This window comes from Colius striatus, chromosome 8 (assembly GCF_028858725.1).
Source record: "Colius striatus isolate bColStr4 chromosome 8, bColStr4.1.hap1, whole genome shotgun sequence".
Classification (NCBI taxonomy): domain Eukaryota; kingdom Metazoa; phylum Chordata; class Aves; order Coliiformes; family Coliidae; genus Colius; species Colius striatus.
In genome coordinates, this window is record NC_084766.1 from 32,578,891 (window position 1) to 32,598,150 (window position 19,260).

General features: G+C 36.6%; 1 protein-coding gene across 1 annotated transcript in view; it reads right to left on the minus strand.

Annotated features, from left to right (window-relative positions):
* Positions 1 to 1,453: 1,453 nt before the first annotated feature.
* Positions 1,454 to 19,260, minus strand: part of RAB11FIP2 (RAB11 family interacting protein 2) — a 33,538-nt gene continuing 15,731 nt past the window's right edge. The window contains 2 exon segments of the mRNA XM_010202612.2: positions 1,454 to 6,091; positions 9,753 to 9,798. Coding sequence (XP_010200914.1) covers positions 5,864 to 6,091; positions 9,753 to 9,798 — 274 coding nt within the window. The 3' untranslated portion in view covers positions 1,454 to 5,863.

Genomic DNA, 19,260 nt, shown 5'->3' on the forward strand with positions numbered 1-19,260 from the left:
AAAACAAATGAAACAACTTAGAAGATGGAAATGAAATCCTGATTTTTACTCTGTTCCATAAAGAATTAACTTTGGTAAATGTAACTGGAGAAAGAATTGTCCTCAAACGACGCTTCTAGTTCACATCTAAATATTTCAACAGCTCTTTAACTGCTAATACTATATTTAAAATAACACCTTTATTAGGGGGCTGAGATGTTAAATAATGAAAACTCAAACACCAACTCCATGCTGGGGAAACTGGAAGCTATTTAATCAAGCTGGGCTCTTGCATTGTCAATAGAATTACGCTTGGTATCAACTAACAAACACTACACCTTTGAGGTAGGGAAATTGTACTGGCTCCATTTTCAAGTGGGCATAGGAACCAAGATTAGTTACCAAATGTGAATTACAGATGGAAACTAGTATTTAATGTACAGCAAGGTGCTTTCAGAAACCTGCCTTCTTTACCTACTCATCCACTGGGACAGTTGCAAAGTCAGTGAGACTGGAGGCAAAACAGCTGATGGAAATCTGTGTGTAAGAAGCACTTTTAAGCACATGCACACTTCAAAAATTGATTACAATTTCCTGTAACCATCACGTTTCATCGACAGCTCAAAGGGAAGAACCCTTTCTAAAGATCATAGTTGTAAGACAAAAGATCTAGTCCCAGAGCCAGCCAACTGCAAGGAAAGGAATCGCATCCCAGTGAAATTCAAGTGCCCAGGTAAAGGGGTGAACTACTCACAACATTCTTCTCAGCCAGGACCATTCTTTGTGTCTCCTTAGCATCCAGAATATCACAGAATCACAAGGGTTGGAAAGGACCTCGAAAGGTCATCCAGTCAAACCCCCCTGCCAGAGCAGGGACACTTAAGAGTAGGTCACACAGGAACTGGTCAGACTTGTTGCCTCAAAGAAAAGGAAAAGGTGAAAGGCAGGATTTCCTGAGAATTGTGTTGAAAAACTTCTGGGAGTGTTGAAAAAAATACCTATGGGGCAGGGAGGTGGGAGAGAAGGCTCCAGTTTTCTCTGATTCTGGCTGGCTTTTATTCTCTCAAGTATGAAGTGAAAAAAAGGCATCATGTTTTCCATATCAAAATTTCCAGTGTTTGTCCTCTTGCCCAATGCAGTTGTGACCTGCAGTGCCAAAGACCTAGTAATATTTACATAACCACACAATCAGATGAGTGATGCATCTAAAGGGTCTGCAGCTGTTGTATTTAAAAAAAAAAAGGAGATACATATTAGCACATTCAAGAACATGTCATTTTCCCCTTATTTCTAAATTTTGGACAGTATTGAAGAGAGTTCCTTTAGTGAGTACTCTGCAAACAGCTGGGATATTCATTTAGAGCTAGTCCTTAAGGAAGCAGACCTCTCTGTGGTTTGAGAGTCTTAACAGCGTGGTTCTTACAAACATACACTTAGGCAGAGCTTAGGAGTTACATGCTTTGCATAACCCAGATTAACATCACCATTCAAGAAACACTGCAGCAGTGCATTGTGGTGCTTTATTAGTGTTAAGACATGCAATATTTATTTAATGAACAGAAAACAAAACAGTAAGATAACATTTTAATCAAATTAAAGGAGCTGAAGTTGCAATAATGAAACAAAAATAAAGGTTTTTTTTTTTTTCCATGCATTCTAAGTTTATAGTTTTCACATGTGCATATAGTTATGATTCTGTACCATTATTAAATGTAGACAAACTACCATTGATTGCACGAGACAAAAATCAACCCTCAAGTTACAAGTAATGTTGGTATCTTTTGCAGACTCGCTATATAACCCGGATCTTCAGCTTTTTATAGTACATTGTAATACAAGACATCTGGAAGCTTCTAAGATGAACAGGAATGGCTCTGCCATTTGTAACACACATTCAATGTACAAACCAGGAAAGATAAAGCAAATGCCCACCACGTTTTAGGAGATCACACCTTTTTCAACAGGAACAAGTCTCAAACCCCTTCAGAAACAGTTTAAAGTGCTACCTATTGCATATTAAATACTTCCAGTGACTGCATCTACATTTAGAAGTTATAAATCCCTGACAATAGGGTTTCATACCAAAAGTGCTGACAGACCCTTAAATCTAGCATCATCCACACAGCAGTGCTAAAATCCTTCACCATGGACTTCAAAGAGAGGAAGTTAGTCATCATGCCTTAAATATCACCACTGTAAAAGCCCACAGCTAACACCTCTACCGTATCTATAACAGTAATGGATACATAAAGAGCAAAAAAGCATGAGCTTACTTTACATACTTATGTAGGACAATAATTTTTCTTTAAAGCTGGAAGCATAAATAAGCCTCCAGTGCAGCAGTAAACGTATTAAGACAGCAGTTCTGTTTGTTTTAAGATGCATCTAAGAAAGGGCATCCTGTACAGGAAGAGATGCAGACCAGTACTGAATAAGCATGAGTTTCATTAGGTCCCCAAATTATGAAACCTTTCTAAATGCAAGGCAACATTTTCACAGCTGGAAAGTTACAAATAGTTCTTGATACACAGCCAACAGCAATAAATGTAGTTATGTATAATCTAGGCAGAATGCTACATTCATTAGTAGGTGGAAAACCAAGCTAAACGTAAAATACAGCAGCAAGAGGTAACATATGTAATTATTAAAAATCCTTCTTGAATGGCAGAAAGTTTAAATTTGCTACTTACAAGAGTAAAGTATGGCCTTGGTTTTTGTTCTTTAAAGCAAAGTACATGGCTATGAGCAGAGCTGCTTCAAAGGATAATTTCCAAGCACAGTGTGCATGTAGATGGACTCGCTTTTGAGTTTTGAGTATAAATAATATGAGGATGTCCAAAATTTTCATCCCTATATTTTATAGGGCAAGAAAGACTTATGTGAAATTACTATGGTTTTCAAATGATCTGCCTGAACATTTATGATTTTATCCTATGGGAGAAACAGAACTTTCTTTGTTTTCAACATATAAATTGGTCTGTGTGAAATGCTCTCACTCAAAAGCTGCACGGTTCAAAAAATACACAGGGTGAAGGTGCTTTTCAAAAAGAACCTTGGAATTATTTGTTGTTGTTGTTTGCTAAGTAGGAAATGATGTGCATGTAATCTTTCTAGAATTGCTCCAAAAGCAGTCAATATCTTTAGCTAGAAGAACTCTATGAACTCTAAATGTCCCAGTTTGCCTCTCCTGATAACTTTACCTTTTCCTAAACTGGCATTTGTTGTTCTCCCCTCTTTTTTGACAAACTATTAGAAACAAAAGGTGCTTTTATTTACTTACAGATCAGATAAAGAGTAGATAGCACATTCAAAGCTTCACTAAATTTCTTCACTAATGCACAAAAATTGATCTTTTCGCTACCTTTAATCTGCTTATCGTTCTTGGTATGCAAATATGTCAAATGATCTGCTTTTAGTCAATTATGCAGTTTGATATTCGACATTTACATTCTAAAAGAAGTGATTGCAGAGGTGCTAAATATAGTAGAGTTTCATTTTAATAATGATAAGTTGGCTTGCAAGTGAAAAGTCACTGGAGCGCAGTCTCTGCTTAGTTTACTCGTTAAGCCCCATTGGTGTGTATGATTTCATCACTGTAGATACTACAGATGGTCTCATTGCAGTTAGTTTGAAAATGACTGTGGAATTCAAAACAATTGCACAATACTTCCCCATTAACAATATGAGAAAACCACTTGCTTCAGCCAAACACTTGAAAGTGTTTAAGAACTTTCATGGAAATACTGAGTAACTGAAATACATCTTGGTGTAATTAGGAAATTAGAATCTAATTGAGTGCAAAACCTAACTTCCAACAGTAAACGTACCATAACTTAGTACATAACCTTTGGCACTTGGAATATATCAGAACAGATTTACAGTCATTTAGATGTGAAGTTGGTCAAAAGAACATTCATGTGGTTTATGAGGTACCCAACTTGATCAATCCTCAGGCTGTCAAAAGAGAGAGACTACCTGATGAAGTGGGCCCATTTCTGTTCTACAGCCATCTAAATGCAAAGCACTACAGGTGGGGAAGGCTTGAATCATTCAGGCTCCATCCAGGCACAACGATTGACACTAAGGGATCCCCACCAGGGGAACACTCAAGCTGCAGATACTTCAGGGACATACTGCTAAGGGGATGGGAGGTAGTTGCTAAAAAAGAAGAAAATAAAAAGAAGAAAAACTAAGTAAATGAAAGCTGAGAATAACTGTACAAAGAAGTATTTTCTTCTAACAAAAATAATTCTGTACTGTCACGTAACACTGTCAAAGGCATTCAGATAGTAGAACTTCTTCAGCTTTTCCAGATGATAATTACTCTACTAATTTGTTTTTTCAGCTTTAAATATGAAAAAAAAAATTTGGATCTTTTACAACAACAAAAAAAAGTGTGGACCTTAATTTCCAGCTTTTTTTTTTCCTCCTCAGTAACAGTTGTAAGAAAAAAAGCTGATCAGGTGTGAAAAAAGAAGTAGGGGAAAAGACAGTTAATTTTCTTAAATCCAAACCTAAAATTTTCCCTGTATTTTTTTTAAGTACCATCTTACTGTTTCACAGCAAGTGACAATCCAACCGAGCCTCCTATGAAGGAAATGAAAATCTATTTCTGTTAATATTATGATGTGGGGATTTCTCTCCTACAGTATCTTCCCATTCTGTGTTCACCACTATATTGTTCCAATTTATTTAATGACAGATAGCTTTTTCACGTGGCATTTTACAAACAATTATTAAATAATCAGGAAGACATTTACTACATTCTTCTTTCATTTGCTTCAATGGAAACTGACTTTAAGAAGTACTTACAAGGAATACAGAGGTGGGGTTTTTTTTAATGAAAAGCCTAAGTACTCTAGATGTGCTTAAGCCACATAGCCTATTTCTAAAGGTGTATACCTCATTGTCTTAAGATTCAAAAACACTAAGACAGGCATATATCATGTAAAACTCAACCTTAAATTAAGCCAGCTCTATTTTCTGAATTATCATGTCTATTTAAATCAGTCTGCTCATTCTGCCTACATTTTCACTGTAGCAGCTTTTGACTGAAGTATTCATATCTTTACTCCATACTTTTCCCCACTCCTCCCTCCATTAACACTGTTCAAAGGACTTTAACATATAAAAAGGCATGCAATAACTTCATACAAAAAGATCCTTGAAACAATCTTATGTCATGAGCTCACTACCAGAGTTCAATCATTATACACACAATTCAGCATTTATGTGTAAAACAACTGATTCCAGCATGTGCCACTACTGAAATGGGCACGGCTATTTTTTACATTGTTATACAAAAAGCACATTGTATAGAATACAGCATTTACTCTGCAAAGACTGTGCATCACTGTTTTCCTCTAATACGTGTAGAACAAACTACATTCCATTGCAGCAAACCACACTAGGTTTAGTAAAGCATAGTATGCTGGCGTGGAAACAGTGGTCATGATGGCATGCTGTAGTATCAGAATTGCAATGTTTGCATAATACCAAAAACCATTCAAGAAAACATTCATAAAAGCACAGGCTTCCCAGTTGAAACTGCCACGTGGTGAACACTAAGCTATTATATAAAACTGCATGGACTTATTTAATGTGTATTATTAACTCTACTGGAAGTACTTTGTACCTAAAGGTGCTTTCAAAAAGAAGAAGAAAAAGGTTCATTTGGAAATCTAACAGAATACTTTTGGCAGCCTCTGCTAGTGTTTGGAGTAAAAAACAAACACCCTCTGCCCTCCCCCTCCCCCCATAGTCCTGTCATCCTCTGATTCCTAGAATTTCTTAGGAGAAAAGGAATGAAGAAAAGTCATAATGTTAAAGTGTGATTTCCTTCCACTAATGTATCCAGCAGAAAGTACCATCAAGGATCGCTGTCTCAGCTCTTGGAGAATTTGCCAGCTTTGCGAGAGGGTTCATATGGCACTCGGAGAATACTGGGTGTTTCTTCCATGACTCGCACAAGAAGATTATCAATGTAATCCTCAAGTTCCCGAATATGGGTGTCTTTCTTCTTAAGTTGCTCTTTATGTTTCACCAGCTCCTGCAAAACCTCTTCGTAAGTAAGGTTACGGTATCCTGCAGTGGCGTCAAAAGGATTTCCATCCTACAGAGGAGTTTAAAGAAACCATCAGATTTGATTAAACACTTCACTGCTTTGAACAGATTGATGGGTTATCACTTTGCACTGGTTTCTCACGTGCACCTCTCGACTGAAGCAGCTTTTCTTAGACAACACACCTTCACTTGCTCTAGAGCTTTTCTCTCTAGTACCCTCACTGGAGCAGACAACTGGAGACAGGTTGCCCGGTTTGAAGTAAGTTTCCCCATACTGTCATCTCAGTAAAAAATACTGTTCTCAGTGTGATGTACACACAGTTAATTACCAGCAGTAGGCACAGTAACAGTTAACAGGTCCACTTTGAGAAACCAATGATGTGGTGACCTTAATTCTAGAAGAACCAGAGAAAAAGCCTTGAGAACTCAAGTCCCTACTGTAACATTCCTGAGCTGATTTCTTGCCTTTTGAGCATATCGTAGTAAAATATTTACTTAGCTCTAAACGACATCAGTTCTCATCTGTCTTTCATATCCTTTTTTAGTCATCAGTGGTTCTCCTAAATTTGAAATTCCAGGTTAAGAGAAAGGCTGCATCTTATCCTCACCAAAGCAAGTAAGACAGAATTACCTACCACTAAAAGCTGTTGCTTGCCTGCTCGCTTGCTTTAAAGCATGAGAGGCCCAGAACTAAGCAGTAGGGAAAACAAGAATTGCTTTTGCAATTATTCCTGATGACTCAGTAAGTGCAGGTATTAGCAAAGATGGACAAATGAGTCCCTTTAACAAAGGATAACGTGCAATCCGAAATACTATACATTTGAATGCCTTATTCTGTGTTGAGAAGAATTAGCTGTGACCTTAAATAACCAGATTATGAAAAATCTGGAAATGTGTAACAGGGAAAAAGGTTGTGAGAGTTGCTTTATCAAAGTATTAACACTGCTAGACATGCTAAGCTGTAATTTTTTTCAGATTCAGAAATGGAGACATTTAGAAGATATGGAACCTCTAATTAAGTAAAATAATCTAACCTCTCAAATCCTGCACCTCTAACAGGGCAGAAAGAAAACCACAAGATGGCTTTTGTTTACAGTAGAAACTTGTCATTAAAAATGACAAGGCTTGCACAGCTAGGAAGCACACCACATAATAAAGTCATATTCATTCCTTTTCCATGCTCCATTCCTTTTCTTTCCATACAGCTCCATATTTGCACATTGGCATATGTCGAATCACTAAAATACACAGGTGGCCAAAGTTTTTGAATACACCTAATTAAAAGTGATGGTGCACTGTAAATAGGCTGAAGTATGACAGATCAATCAGCCTCTCTCCATCAATTAAACTCTAGTAGCAGCTCTCGAAAATACGTGCTTTTAAGGGTTTCTCACTACCTTTGAGATATTTAGTGTCATGTTTTTGTATGTATATTCAGTATTTTCAACTTAGGAAGTTAGAAGATTGTAAGTGATCAGTAACTCTCACTTTATTAAAATGGCTAGCTTGATGAAATTTTATAAATTGGTTAGTAGTTGAGTAGAGAAGAGACAAATAAATTCACTTTGTGATCGTTATATTTTTAGCACATCTTCTGCCACAAGAAGGAAATAACATTTTCTCTTTATGGTGCTAAATTTTTGTACACATTGGAAAAGACAGCATTAACACTTCCATGTCTAAAATATAGGCTTTGCCTACTTTTCTGAACAGGAATTAAAATGCAATGATGTGTTTCATTATTATATAAAGGGAAAATTGTGTGTAATACATATGCTTTAAAGATGTTTTGCTATACACATGGTCCATATAGATCTTTGGGGGGAATGACTTATCACATTAATTACACAAGGAAATTCTAGTTAAAAGATTAATATTGTTAGAGTTAAGATTTCTAATGCTCAGATTGAGTAAATAAGTGATACTTAAATCCATACTTTACAAAACCAGATCCTACAATTTTAAGATAAAACATTCATCTTATCATGAATTATTAAGAAAAAAAAAAGATGCTAAATAGCAAGCTATGCAAAGAATGATTGCCTCAGCTACGAAATACAGTTGGGGTACACACTGACAGTCAGAGGAGTTAGATAAAACGAAGGCCTGGCAATCCCTGATCATCTCTTTATTGTTGTAATGAGGAATTCTGCTCTGGGAATATCATCTAAGCTACTTTCACATCTTTTGTCCTACTTACTTCATCTTCCTTTCAGCTCTTAATTAGGCCTTAAAGAGCTCATGCTGCCCTTTCAACTGGCTACTGCTCCCATTTAAACACTGCTTTCAGAGACAGGTGTTGGCACCAGAGTAGAAGACATACAAACATAATTACTAAATGTGATGAACAAGGAAGGAATATAATAACTTGGTGAGGGCTATTATTGCAGACTCGAATAAGAAATTACTTCAAACACCTTAGAAAGCAATCTTGAGTATTTTTAAAAAAATGACTCAAATGGTTTCATTCAAAACTATGTTTGAGATACGGTTTCCTCTCTTCCCAATTTGTATTTTGTATTAAATGAGCATCACCTCATAATCCTACAACTGATATTTAGGATAGCTGGTATTCCAAAAGAAAAACCATCAAGGATTTCTTTTATCACCTTTAAATCCTTTAAATAAAACAACTCACATCTTATTTCTTAAAAGAATTAAACGGATGCTTTTACCAGCAATAAACTGCGTGATTTGCAGTGGTACATCTGCAAGCACATAGAAACTGTAATTATGGTTACTTTACAGACAATAGCTGCTAAGTTAAATCTTTTTTTTTTGATGTCCTTTTTTTTGTCAGAGATTAAGTAACTGCCTGGTAGAATTCAGTTTACTATCTGATCAAAGGCAGCCTTCATATACTCTGACATCTCCCACCAGATACTCACATTATAAAAACTCGGGCATTTACAATAACATCAAACGTTATTACAAGTCATTTACATAAACCAGCAAAAAAACAAACAGTACAAAGTCGTATTTGCTTGTGAAACTTGTTTTCTGTGTATCTTACAGACTGAAAATGAACTCACTTTTAAAGGTTTCATCTATGCAGAGAACAAATTCCAGTAAGACCACGTTTTCCTTTAAGCAAAGACACTGCATAATAAATCTGTGGATTTTTTGATGGTATTTTCTTAGTACACAATTTATTCTAGGTAGTTTTAGAGTCTGAAGAGTATTTGGAATAATAACTTCTACTATTTCTATTTTCAGTGTTTTCTGAGAGGCTGTTCACTTATTATTTGTATTATTAATGTCATCATACATTAGTTCATTCCTCCCATTTTGATTTGCCATCTGAAGATCTTCCTCAAGTTTCTGAGGATAGTGACAAGTAACTCTCATTAGGTCATTTAACTCATCACTGCCTAATGCAGAGTTCCTCATCTGACTATTACTTCTCTAGAAGTAAATACCCCAAAGCAACAGCTTCCTTCCTACTTTCTGTGCAAAGATCTAATCGTAACCTTCTCCTCTACACCACCATATCAGAAGCATATTGAATGTACAACTCTTCTTTATTTCCAAATTGATATGAAACCTGGAATTTGCTAATTAGGTTTTCTGGATATGTCAAAAGAAAAACAAAACAAAACAATCCCCAGCATTTCCTTAGAAGAGGTTAAACCAGAAGAATAGCTTCTATTGTGTCAAGCATCAATTATTGGGCATTTACTGATGGATTTCTGTAACACATCATAACTCACCGTAGTTTTCCTGAGGTCTTCAATGCCAGAAGGATTCGTATGAAAACTGTGGGGGAAAATCAAAACCCCAAATATTACTAATGCATACTTATCTGACCAAAACATCTACTAGAAGACACTACTGAATTATACATAATTCAGTACATAGCCATAAATTATTTAACGTTATTTATTTTCTTGATTTGCTGAACTTGGGAAAAGCAGGAAAATATTCAAAGTTTATGGAAATTTTCACTTTGTTCTTTGTTCACTTTTTTCCCTGCAATTTGGGGGTTATTTTTGAGAGAAAACTAACTCTGAAAATGTGTTCAGAATTTGGATATGGTTCAAAAATACTATTTACTTGGTAGCATCATGGCAGGCATCACTCTTTCACATCCCAGAATCTACTCTTTAGTTAGATTGCATGCACTGGCTGTCAAGGGTGTCATTTGGTGACTGAGAATAATGCAAAAACTTAAAAAGAATGCTTATGCTTTAAAAAAAAGAAAACAAGATTAAAGGTAGCTTAAAGAAAATAGCATGTCTTTTGTGGCTGTTCATCACTCCTTGATATCTGAATTTATCAGCGCTGTATTTCATAGCGTACAAGCGGAAGGGACATAATTGACAAACATAAATTACTTAAAATCATAGAATCATAGAATGGTAGGGGTTGGAAGGGACCTTTAGAGATCATCTAGTCCAACCCCCCTGCAGGTAGACCTTTTCTTTTCCTGAAAAGTAAATTTCTTTATTTATTCTCTACATTATTTTTGCACGTCCAAAGGCAGTCCTTCGCTCACATTGATGTCCTTTGCTCACACCGATGTCCCGTGAACCATCTGCTCGACTGAGGATATTAGATAAAGATTGGATTACACAAACAGTCACAACTAGAAATCAAGAGGTGTCTTGACAAATCAAGTTCTGGCTAATTCCCATTGTACCTGTTTGTAACAGTGATCCACAGCAGTCTGCCTGGTTTGCTGGAGACCACTTTGGAATGAGGGGCCTCTTTCATCGGGTATTGTCTAAGCAGCTAAAGGCAGGAACCCTCCCTCACAACCCGCCTTTTAGTTTCACACTGATGTGTCAAACACATGATGAACTCCCTTCATTCATGGCTGCCTTTTGTGATCAGAGTACAAAAAAAAAAAAAGAGTTAACTGAACTGGATCGAATTAGCTCCGTGAAAACCAAGAATGTCTCTATTTAACAAAGTGTGGCACTAATTTGGGATATCTTTCTTTTGGGACTGTTTCCTCATGTTAGACAAGATACAGAATAATACAGCCTGACTGCTCAACTGAGTGACTCTCTGAAAGGTTAAAACAAGTGAGATCTTTCACTGCCTTCTATGACTTTATAGTTTCTGCAACATAAGTTCAAGGACTCTTTTCTTAAGAGAGAAGCAGCAGTTCTGACTACAAAAAGTTATGTTGGAAAATTAGAAATATAAATCACTAGCAATATGGGTTCATTTTCTTTTTGAGCTGAAAAGACCTGCAATCATTTCCCCAACGTTGCTGACCCTGTAACTGCAGTTAGAAATGTGTCACATCTGTGCATTTCACATGAAGCAATTTGAATATACTTGCAAAAAATAAAAGAAAAAAACCCCTTTTAAATAGAATACACCCCAATAAAACCCCAAAGCCCATGAATGCTCTTACTCATATTTTAAAGAGATATGGGGAAAATATACTGCTGCTCAAGGAAGAAACAGGTGCTGAGATTGCATGTAACATTTCAAAATGAGACTGCTAAGCAAGGTGGGAGCTGCGTGGCCTTGTGAAGCCCCGCAGGGTTTCCTGCCAGTGCTTCCAGCCCGAGGTGAGTGTGAGCAGATGCAGGCTCTCCCTGCACCCATAACTCACTGTCTGAAGCCACGTAATACCTAAAAGAAAACACTGTAAAATTATGGATGCATGTAGTTGAGAAAGTGGCATGTTTGGTGGATTGAAATTCACGAGTTTATTGTTTAATTTAAATTTGATCACAACAAACCATCTGATTGCTGGTACTGGCTTACAGAAAATGCCTCTAGGACTACAGCCCACACGCTGCACAAGCATCATAAACCTCCTTTGAGAAGCCACTTTCTTGACTTCCTAAGAACATTCTAAAATCATTGATCTAAGAAATTACAAAAAACAATGTCATTTTCTTTACTGTGCTACAATCACAGTTTATAGTGACAGTTCTAGCTGTAGTCTCTGATTTTTCCCCAGGGTTTGATAAACTGGCAGGGAACTTTGGCTATGGAAGCACGAAAAAAGTGTGTTCACAGCTTGGGAAAAAGTTTCTTTATGGTTTTAGGTTTGAGTTTACTGTGAACAGTGATTGTAAAAAAGCCATTGTGAGATTCTAGAATTATTGTTTCTTAATTATGCTCAAACTAAATTTGCTCAGTTTACAAGGAAAAAGATGTTTCTGATCTAACAAATGGAATTTCTGCCAACTCACTCTGAGAACTGCAGTGAAACCGGGTTTGTGTGTCTCATCGGCATTAACACTATGTGTAACTCCCAGGTGTTGGTACATCTGAGTCTAATGCCCCCTCACTGCACATACCTTCCAACTTACACAAACTGGTTTGACTACTCCTCTTTGTGCTCATTGTAAAGAGCTCATCTACCTTCTTGCTTCTGTGTCTTTCCTCATCTCTTCCACTTACCCAGAGAAGACAAGAAACCCCCTTCACCATCACTGTGGAGACTGACGTGGACAATGTGATGTGCCAAGTCCCATCACAATTTTTAAGTTTGTCTCTAATAAACTTTCATTCACTCTGAACACCTTGAAGAAAGTTAGGAACTAGTAAAAGGGAGGTAAAATCCAATCAGCAGATTCAGCTGCAGTAGGATTGTGTAGGTGACAGCGAGCAAGCAAGACATGCAACTTCTACATTGCCCCTACCCCACTACAGGTACCCCACTTCAGTCTAGCACAGCAATTAGTCCTGTCCACCATTTCACTCCTCTGGGAATTCAATTAGTTTCCTTAACAGCTACTTTGTTTCAGATATTTTTACCAGATTAAATAATATCCATTATTTTACTGCTTGGGATCTAACTTTCAATCTACATGTTCATTTTTACTGAATAGTAAAGTCTGTTTAAATTTCTGGGGGTTTATTAGCTTGAAATGCAAATTTAAGCCCATGTGAGATGAGAACCCTTTCCTATCAGTGTTGCTAGGGGAAGAAAAGTGATGAGAAATAAAACCATCATAAGTTAACAACAGAGACAGATATTCCATAATATAGATTCTGTAGAGTGTTTTGGATGACTATTTCCTAATCACAGCAATCTTATTATTTTATACTTTCTTGTTATTTTTTCCTAGTTAAATACATGTTATCAGAACCACATGAGACTTACCTCTTTTTTTCACAATATCTATTTTTTATGAGGTAATTAAACACTTTCATTGTGTGCTGATTATTTTGAGTTTGTACCGAAACTTCACCACAGTGGAGTTGAGTTTAGGATGTATCACAAACTCAAGTTCATGACTGCAGCTTGTAATTTTGTCTTTTGAAGTTTAATGGCTCTTAAAAATTCAAACCTTAGGTCTGGTGGCTGCTTAAATATTTAGCTTCTAAATGCCTAGAGATTAAAACAGTGTTTAAAAAAGAAATCTTTTAACTGATTTAAACATTTTAGTGCCTGAACCATTTACTCTAAAAACACAATGGATGGGAATCAGACTCCTAAATTATGCTGTATGAAAAGCATGTTTTCTTAAGGAGCAAAAGCTTTTTACTTATCATTTGCTATTTGTATTAGTTACACAATCCTTGTACTGTATACTATTAGAAATTAAAACTAGGATATTTACATAAATCATTACTAATCAAAATATTTTCATCTTCCACATTAACTTGACATCCTGGAAAATATCCATTATTCAAATAAGCTCAGTGTGAGCTTTCAGTTTTTTTTCCTTTAATATGGAATGTCTGTGTATAGGTAATTACTACCATGTTAATTTTCCATTTGAGCTGAAACATTACTCCTTTTCCTACTTCTCAGTCTTTGGACTGATTCTCATTAAAGTGCTTACGCATTCTTCTTTGGAGTCTCACAACACGTATCAAAACCTTGAAATATCAGAATGCAATATAAGTTATTACCAATGTACTAGAAAAACAAAAGAAAAGAATAAAATCAGATACAGTTAATGAAACTCAGAAACTTAGCTTTCCATAGAATATTATTAGCCTGCTGTGCCTGGCAATGCAGACATCACTTCATACTCTGAGAAGGAATGACTATCATGTCTGGCAGCTAAGCAAGTATAGAGTAAGCATATTACCATTTATTTCCCAATCAGATTCTGGGGAACATCACTTAAGACACTTCACTATATAAATTCTCCTGCTGTCAAGCCATGTTCCATGGCCTTCCAGTTTGTGTAACCCCAGGAGGACACAAAAAGAGTATCAGGTTTTGTTGCTATCACTCCATTTTCTTAATATTACTATGAAGTCTCATGCCAAGAGTTAAGAAACTGGACCAAACCCCCTGAACTTTGAATGTAAGACAGACTTCTCTTGCAAATTGTTTTTCTTAAGTTACATATTCTTTACGTAGGCTCCTTGGAAATGGTCTGTTCATTAATATACTGCTTCACTCTGTGCAGTTCTTTAAAGATGGCAGGGGGTTCCATGAGATAAAGAAGTTACACAGTCTCAGAACACAGCTCTCAATAACAGCCCTGAACAATATTCACTTCAAGGAAGCAGCCTTTCCTCTCGTGGCTCAAATACATCTCAATTTCAGTGCAGCACAAACATGACAATGCAACTACAGAGAAGCACAAAACTTTAGGTTAAAACAACTCAAAGAAGTTCAAGTTTTACCTTCATTTTGAAAGCAGACATGAATTTGGATCTATAACATGCTGGTGACCAATTCTGAGGTGTCTGATACTGCTGGAGATACATCTAGGGAAGCGGAGGCATACAGGGCTGCACTCCTGAGCTCTATCAGACTGCTGGCCTTCTTCCAAAAATACAAGTATCTTAAAAAATGGCACTTGTACACTTCTGAACACATTACTCATGCAAATGTACTTATTAGGACTAGCAAGACATTCTAAAATAAAAAAAGATCTCACACAGTGTGCTCAACTGAATTTTAATGGATTTTTCTGGAAACAACAACAGTTTTACGTAAGAAGTTGATATTTTTAAGCATTTAAATATTCCTCCTTTTACTGGACAGTTGTGTTATAGCTAAAAAACTAATGAAGTTTTATTCTCAAGAGCCCATTAAAGAACTGCTATGCTAAAAGTTGTGCCAGCACCTTCACTTGCACACCCGACTATTAAAGATCTGCAAGTCAAGCAAAAAAAATCAACTCTAAAGTAAAATTTCACATTGAAACTTCCAGAACCATTTTTAAATGTTTAAAAAAAACCCACAGCACTAATTTTCAGCTCTTATAATGAATCAGAAAAAGAAATATTCAATTTTCCATGGCTTCTGCAAATATTAAGAAATGGGATATAACTATTAAATTATTGTTTTTTAAGAAAAGAGAATGGGCAGTGCATTCTCCCCTGGGCTGGATAATATGCCTTGTTTGTCCACTCAAAAAAGATTCCACATGCCCTAATGTGCACCAACAGACAACAAAAGCTTGAAAAAAATCTTGTCAGGCAGCCAGCAGGATGAACTTTCAAAACAAGGCTCCTAAATCAGACAACTAATTAGGAGTAAGTGATTGCTGGTGAAGAGTCTGCAAAAGTAAAAGTAAATGTAAGTGTTGCTACAATATCTCTCTAGGAAGTGATTGCTCCAAACCACCTCAGCAATATCTCAAATATCATGATCCCTGCTTTGGAGCAGCTTTGCAAAAAGATTTCATTATTCTCTCATCACATGCAGTGAGCTTTCTAAATCAGATGATAACAGTCCTTGCAGGACAGACTAAGAATCCTTGCATAACTTCCGCTTGTTTTGTAGTTTCCCTTCACTGCTCACATGCTGGTAATGTACTTGTTTTGTTCAAATAATGCTCTACTGACAGCATTACCACACTGAATTAACAAATATTAACAGTCTGCAGTATAATTACTGCACTACCAGAGTCTATCAATATTCTACCTAGACTATAATCACAGTTGACCAGAGAGGTCTAGTCAAATTTCAGTAGAGAACTGAAAAAAGGCCCTTTCATTTTAAGAAGAGCAATGCAGAAGTATGTTGTTCTTAAAATAAGACATGCTAACAGGAAACAAAACAGCACAGCTCACCTGATGTCATTTTCTGACTAACAGAAATAAACTTATACGTTCAAATGTCAGAACAGACTTTATTACTCTAGCAAGAACAGTAAGAAACTTGTTAAGAGTTCCACATTACTGAATAAGGCACATGAAAATTAGAAACAGAGAGTTATACTGCACGTTGGAAAAGGATGACCTATTTGGTAAAGAAATACAACAGCCTTTGCAACCCTTTGCTGTGATCAGGCATCTTCTGGGGTTCATGCCAATGGAGTCGTGGCCAGTAACTACGTCCCTGTATATCATATATATCTATGTCATAGCTAACAGGCCAGACTGAAACCATCTAACAGTCATTTATCTTTAGTAACGTTGAAGTTACTGCACTAATAACTTTTCTTCATTGTGGTTTAACATAACAGGTTTTACATTACAACTGCTGTTAACTAGTGCCAGGCACCTGCTCTACTAACAGAGCTCAATGAACAAGCATCAACCTAGAGAGCAGGAGTAAAACCACGACTTTGCAAAAGGTTTTCCAAGTTGTTGACCATCACACATACAAAATATTTAATATTTTCTGAAATGTGAAAAACATCAGCTGTTCTTTAGACTTAAAATCTTACCATGATCTGAACACATGGCAGTTTATCAAAAGCATCATGTTCTCATGGCATCTCACTTGTTTTTTTCCTTTCAAATCTAGTAATGAACGTATCAAAATGCAGAGGGATGACTTATTTCAAATGTGGCATCCATTGGAAAAGATGAAACTGCAGACAGAGATTTGTTTGGAGCAGGAGCCACTGGAGAAGCAGGCAGCTCTAACAGCCACTTGCAATGACAGCATGGGGGAGAGAGGCTGAAGAGAATAACCACCTTTGGAAATGACAGACAAAGCAGAAAGGTGCAAAAGAGATGAGTTTAAGGGTTGAGTTGGTGAAGGTTTTTTCAGTTGTATTTGTAAAAAAAAGGCTGAAGCAATAGAAAAACACAGAAAAAAGAAAAATAAGTATTTTGTGTTGCAACTGACCATGAACTAATGTTAGAAATGTAGGCACTATGAATAATTGCTACAGTGAGTCCTAGTAAGATCCATGTTTCTTTCCACTATTCCCTCTTCCACAGTGCTTAGAATGCAATGTATTTATTGCCAGAACTGGAGACAAAGTGCAACCAGTATGTAGCCACAAGCCTGATCTTCTATTCTCTAAGTTTAACCACACTTATGCCATGAAAGTGTAACTTAAAGGTTTTTTTAATGCTTCTCTCTATACATGTGTTTGTATATGTATCACATATTATACATATATTTAGATATTTTATAGATATAGTTCCTGAGAAAGCTCCCAAACACCTATCAATTCAGTCTCCCAGATCTGCAACTTGATCAGACTAGTAACAACCTGTCAGCTTTAAATATTGGAGTACTTGTTTCCCTGTGTCCAGTCCCTAAGATCTTGTTAATTACCCAAACGCTCTTTCTGTAGGTCTTGTTAATTACCCGTCTCCTGTCTCAGAGGACCTTGTTAATAACTTGTACAATCTCTCTAAAAAGGTCCTAATAACACATTAAAATTAAAGATGCTTTTCTTTTAGCACTTGTCAAGCGGTGTAAATTGAGAAATTTTCACATCAGTTTATTAGCCCACTGTAGTGTATTTTCCTAAACACAAACAATTTCAGAGAAATTATGCCCAAGATTTGAGCACGGCACAAAACAATCTCTGTTTACCAGGAGTATCCTCCATTTCTTTAACTGTGTTCAATACAAAATCCACGTGGCTCCTGACTGTAAACTAACCTCTTGAGAGCCAGGACAATAGCTGCAATTTAAGATAACATTAGGTAAAAGTTTCAAAGCAGCGGATTAAGAAGTATGAAGACAAAACTCTTATTGGTAAATACTGGCTAAAGAATACTAGACATATTGTGTGCTTAAAAATCCTTCCTTGGCTGGATGGTATAAATCCTCTGGAACTAACAGATTCTGTAATATTTGCAAACCCAGCGTTTCGTGTTTCACTCCGAGACTGCAGCATTTTTAAATTGTCAAGAAATCAGCTCATAAATATCTATATTACACCTACACCAGACAATAAAAAAGCCCCAATCTTAACACTTATGTAATACTGTAATACCATATCTATAAAACCCTCAAAAAAACACTAATTTATCCACTCAGCGTTCGTAAGAGGTAAGAAAAATCTCATCCCCCTTTTACAGATCAGGAACAGGGAGACTAAGTGATTTAGCCAAAGCCACAGAACAAACCTTTGCCAGAGCAGAGATTAACAGAAATTAGGGGTCTGTATTTTGAGATTTCCAGACTTCTAGTATTATACACAAACCAAGGAGGTTTTGTTTGCTTTTCCAAAACACTCCTTAAAGCTTCTTGAAATAATAATATTAAATAATAGAAACAAAAATAACGAACAACTTTCAAATCATCTTGGGACACTTCTTACTTTAAGGAAAAAAATGCTGCTGAACCACTTCTACATTTTTTGTATTAGCAGTTGAGAAACACGTGGAAGATGTATTTACCTTCATTCTTTAATTAGTAAGTAAGAGTAATTAGTGAGAGAGTATGAATATAGCCAGTCATCACTTAACTGGCTGAGTGCGGGCTGGCTATTTAGCAACTCTGTCCTGCAATTCACCTAGCCATCAGCTAGTGATGGCCTTGGCTGCTGCCCTGCACATCATTACTGCTTAGTTAATGTTACCAACCATAATTAGGATGGACTTGAGCCTGACCCAAAGCTCACCAAAGCCACAGAAAAGACTCCCACTAACTTTACAGATTCATTGGTGCTAAGAACCTGGCCTTCACACTACACCCATGAAGGAGGTGGCTTAGGTCATTTTTTTTGGAGGGTGAGGGAAGAGGGCTGCCATGGGGGTTTCTTCCCTACACTTTACACTATCTGATCCCACAGACTGAACATCCTTTTGTGGCTACAGTGTGCTCCTGGAACACATCTTCCACTTGAGTTTCATCAGGCAGGAAACCAGTTTGCATGCCCCACGAAAGTACCATCACTCAAACCTAGGCTTAGGTAAGTGAGGTTAACTGGGAGATTCACCTACAACACAAAACTCCTTCCTCACAGCAGAACACTGTTGATAAATAATATTAAGCAGCATCTTAATAAAAAGATACTGCCTGGCTTACTTGCAGAAATGGTATCCATCCAAAAGATCTCAGTGGCATGTTGAGTAAATAAAAAAGCAGCTTCCAGTCTAAATTCCCTCTGTATGCTTCCTACACACTGCATTTGTTAC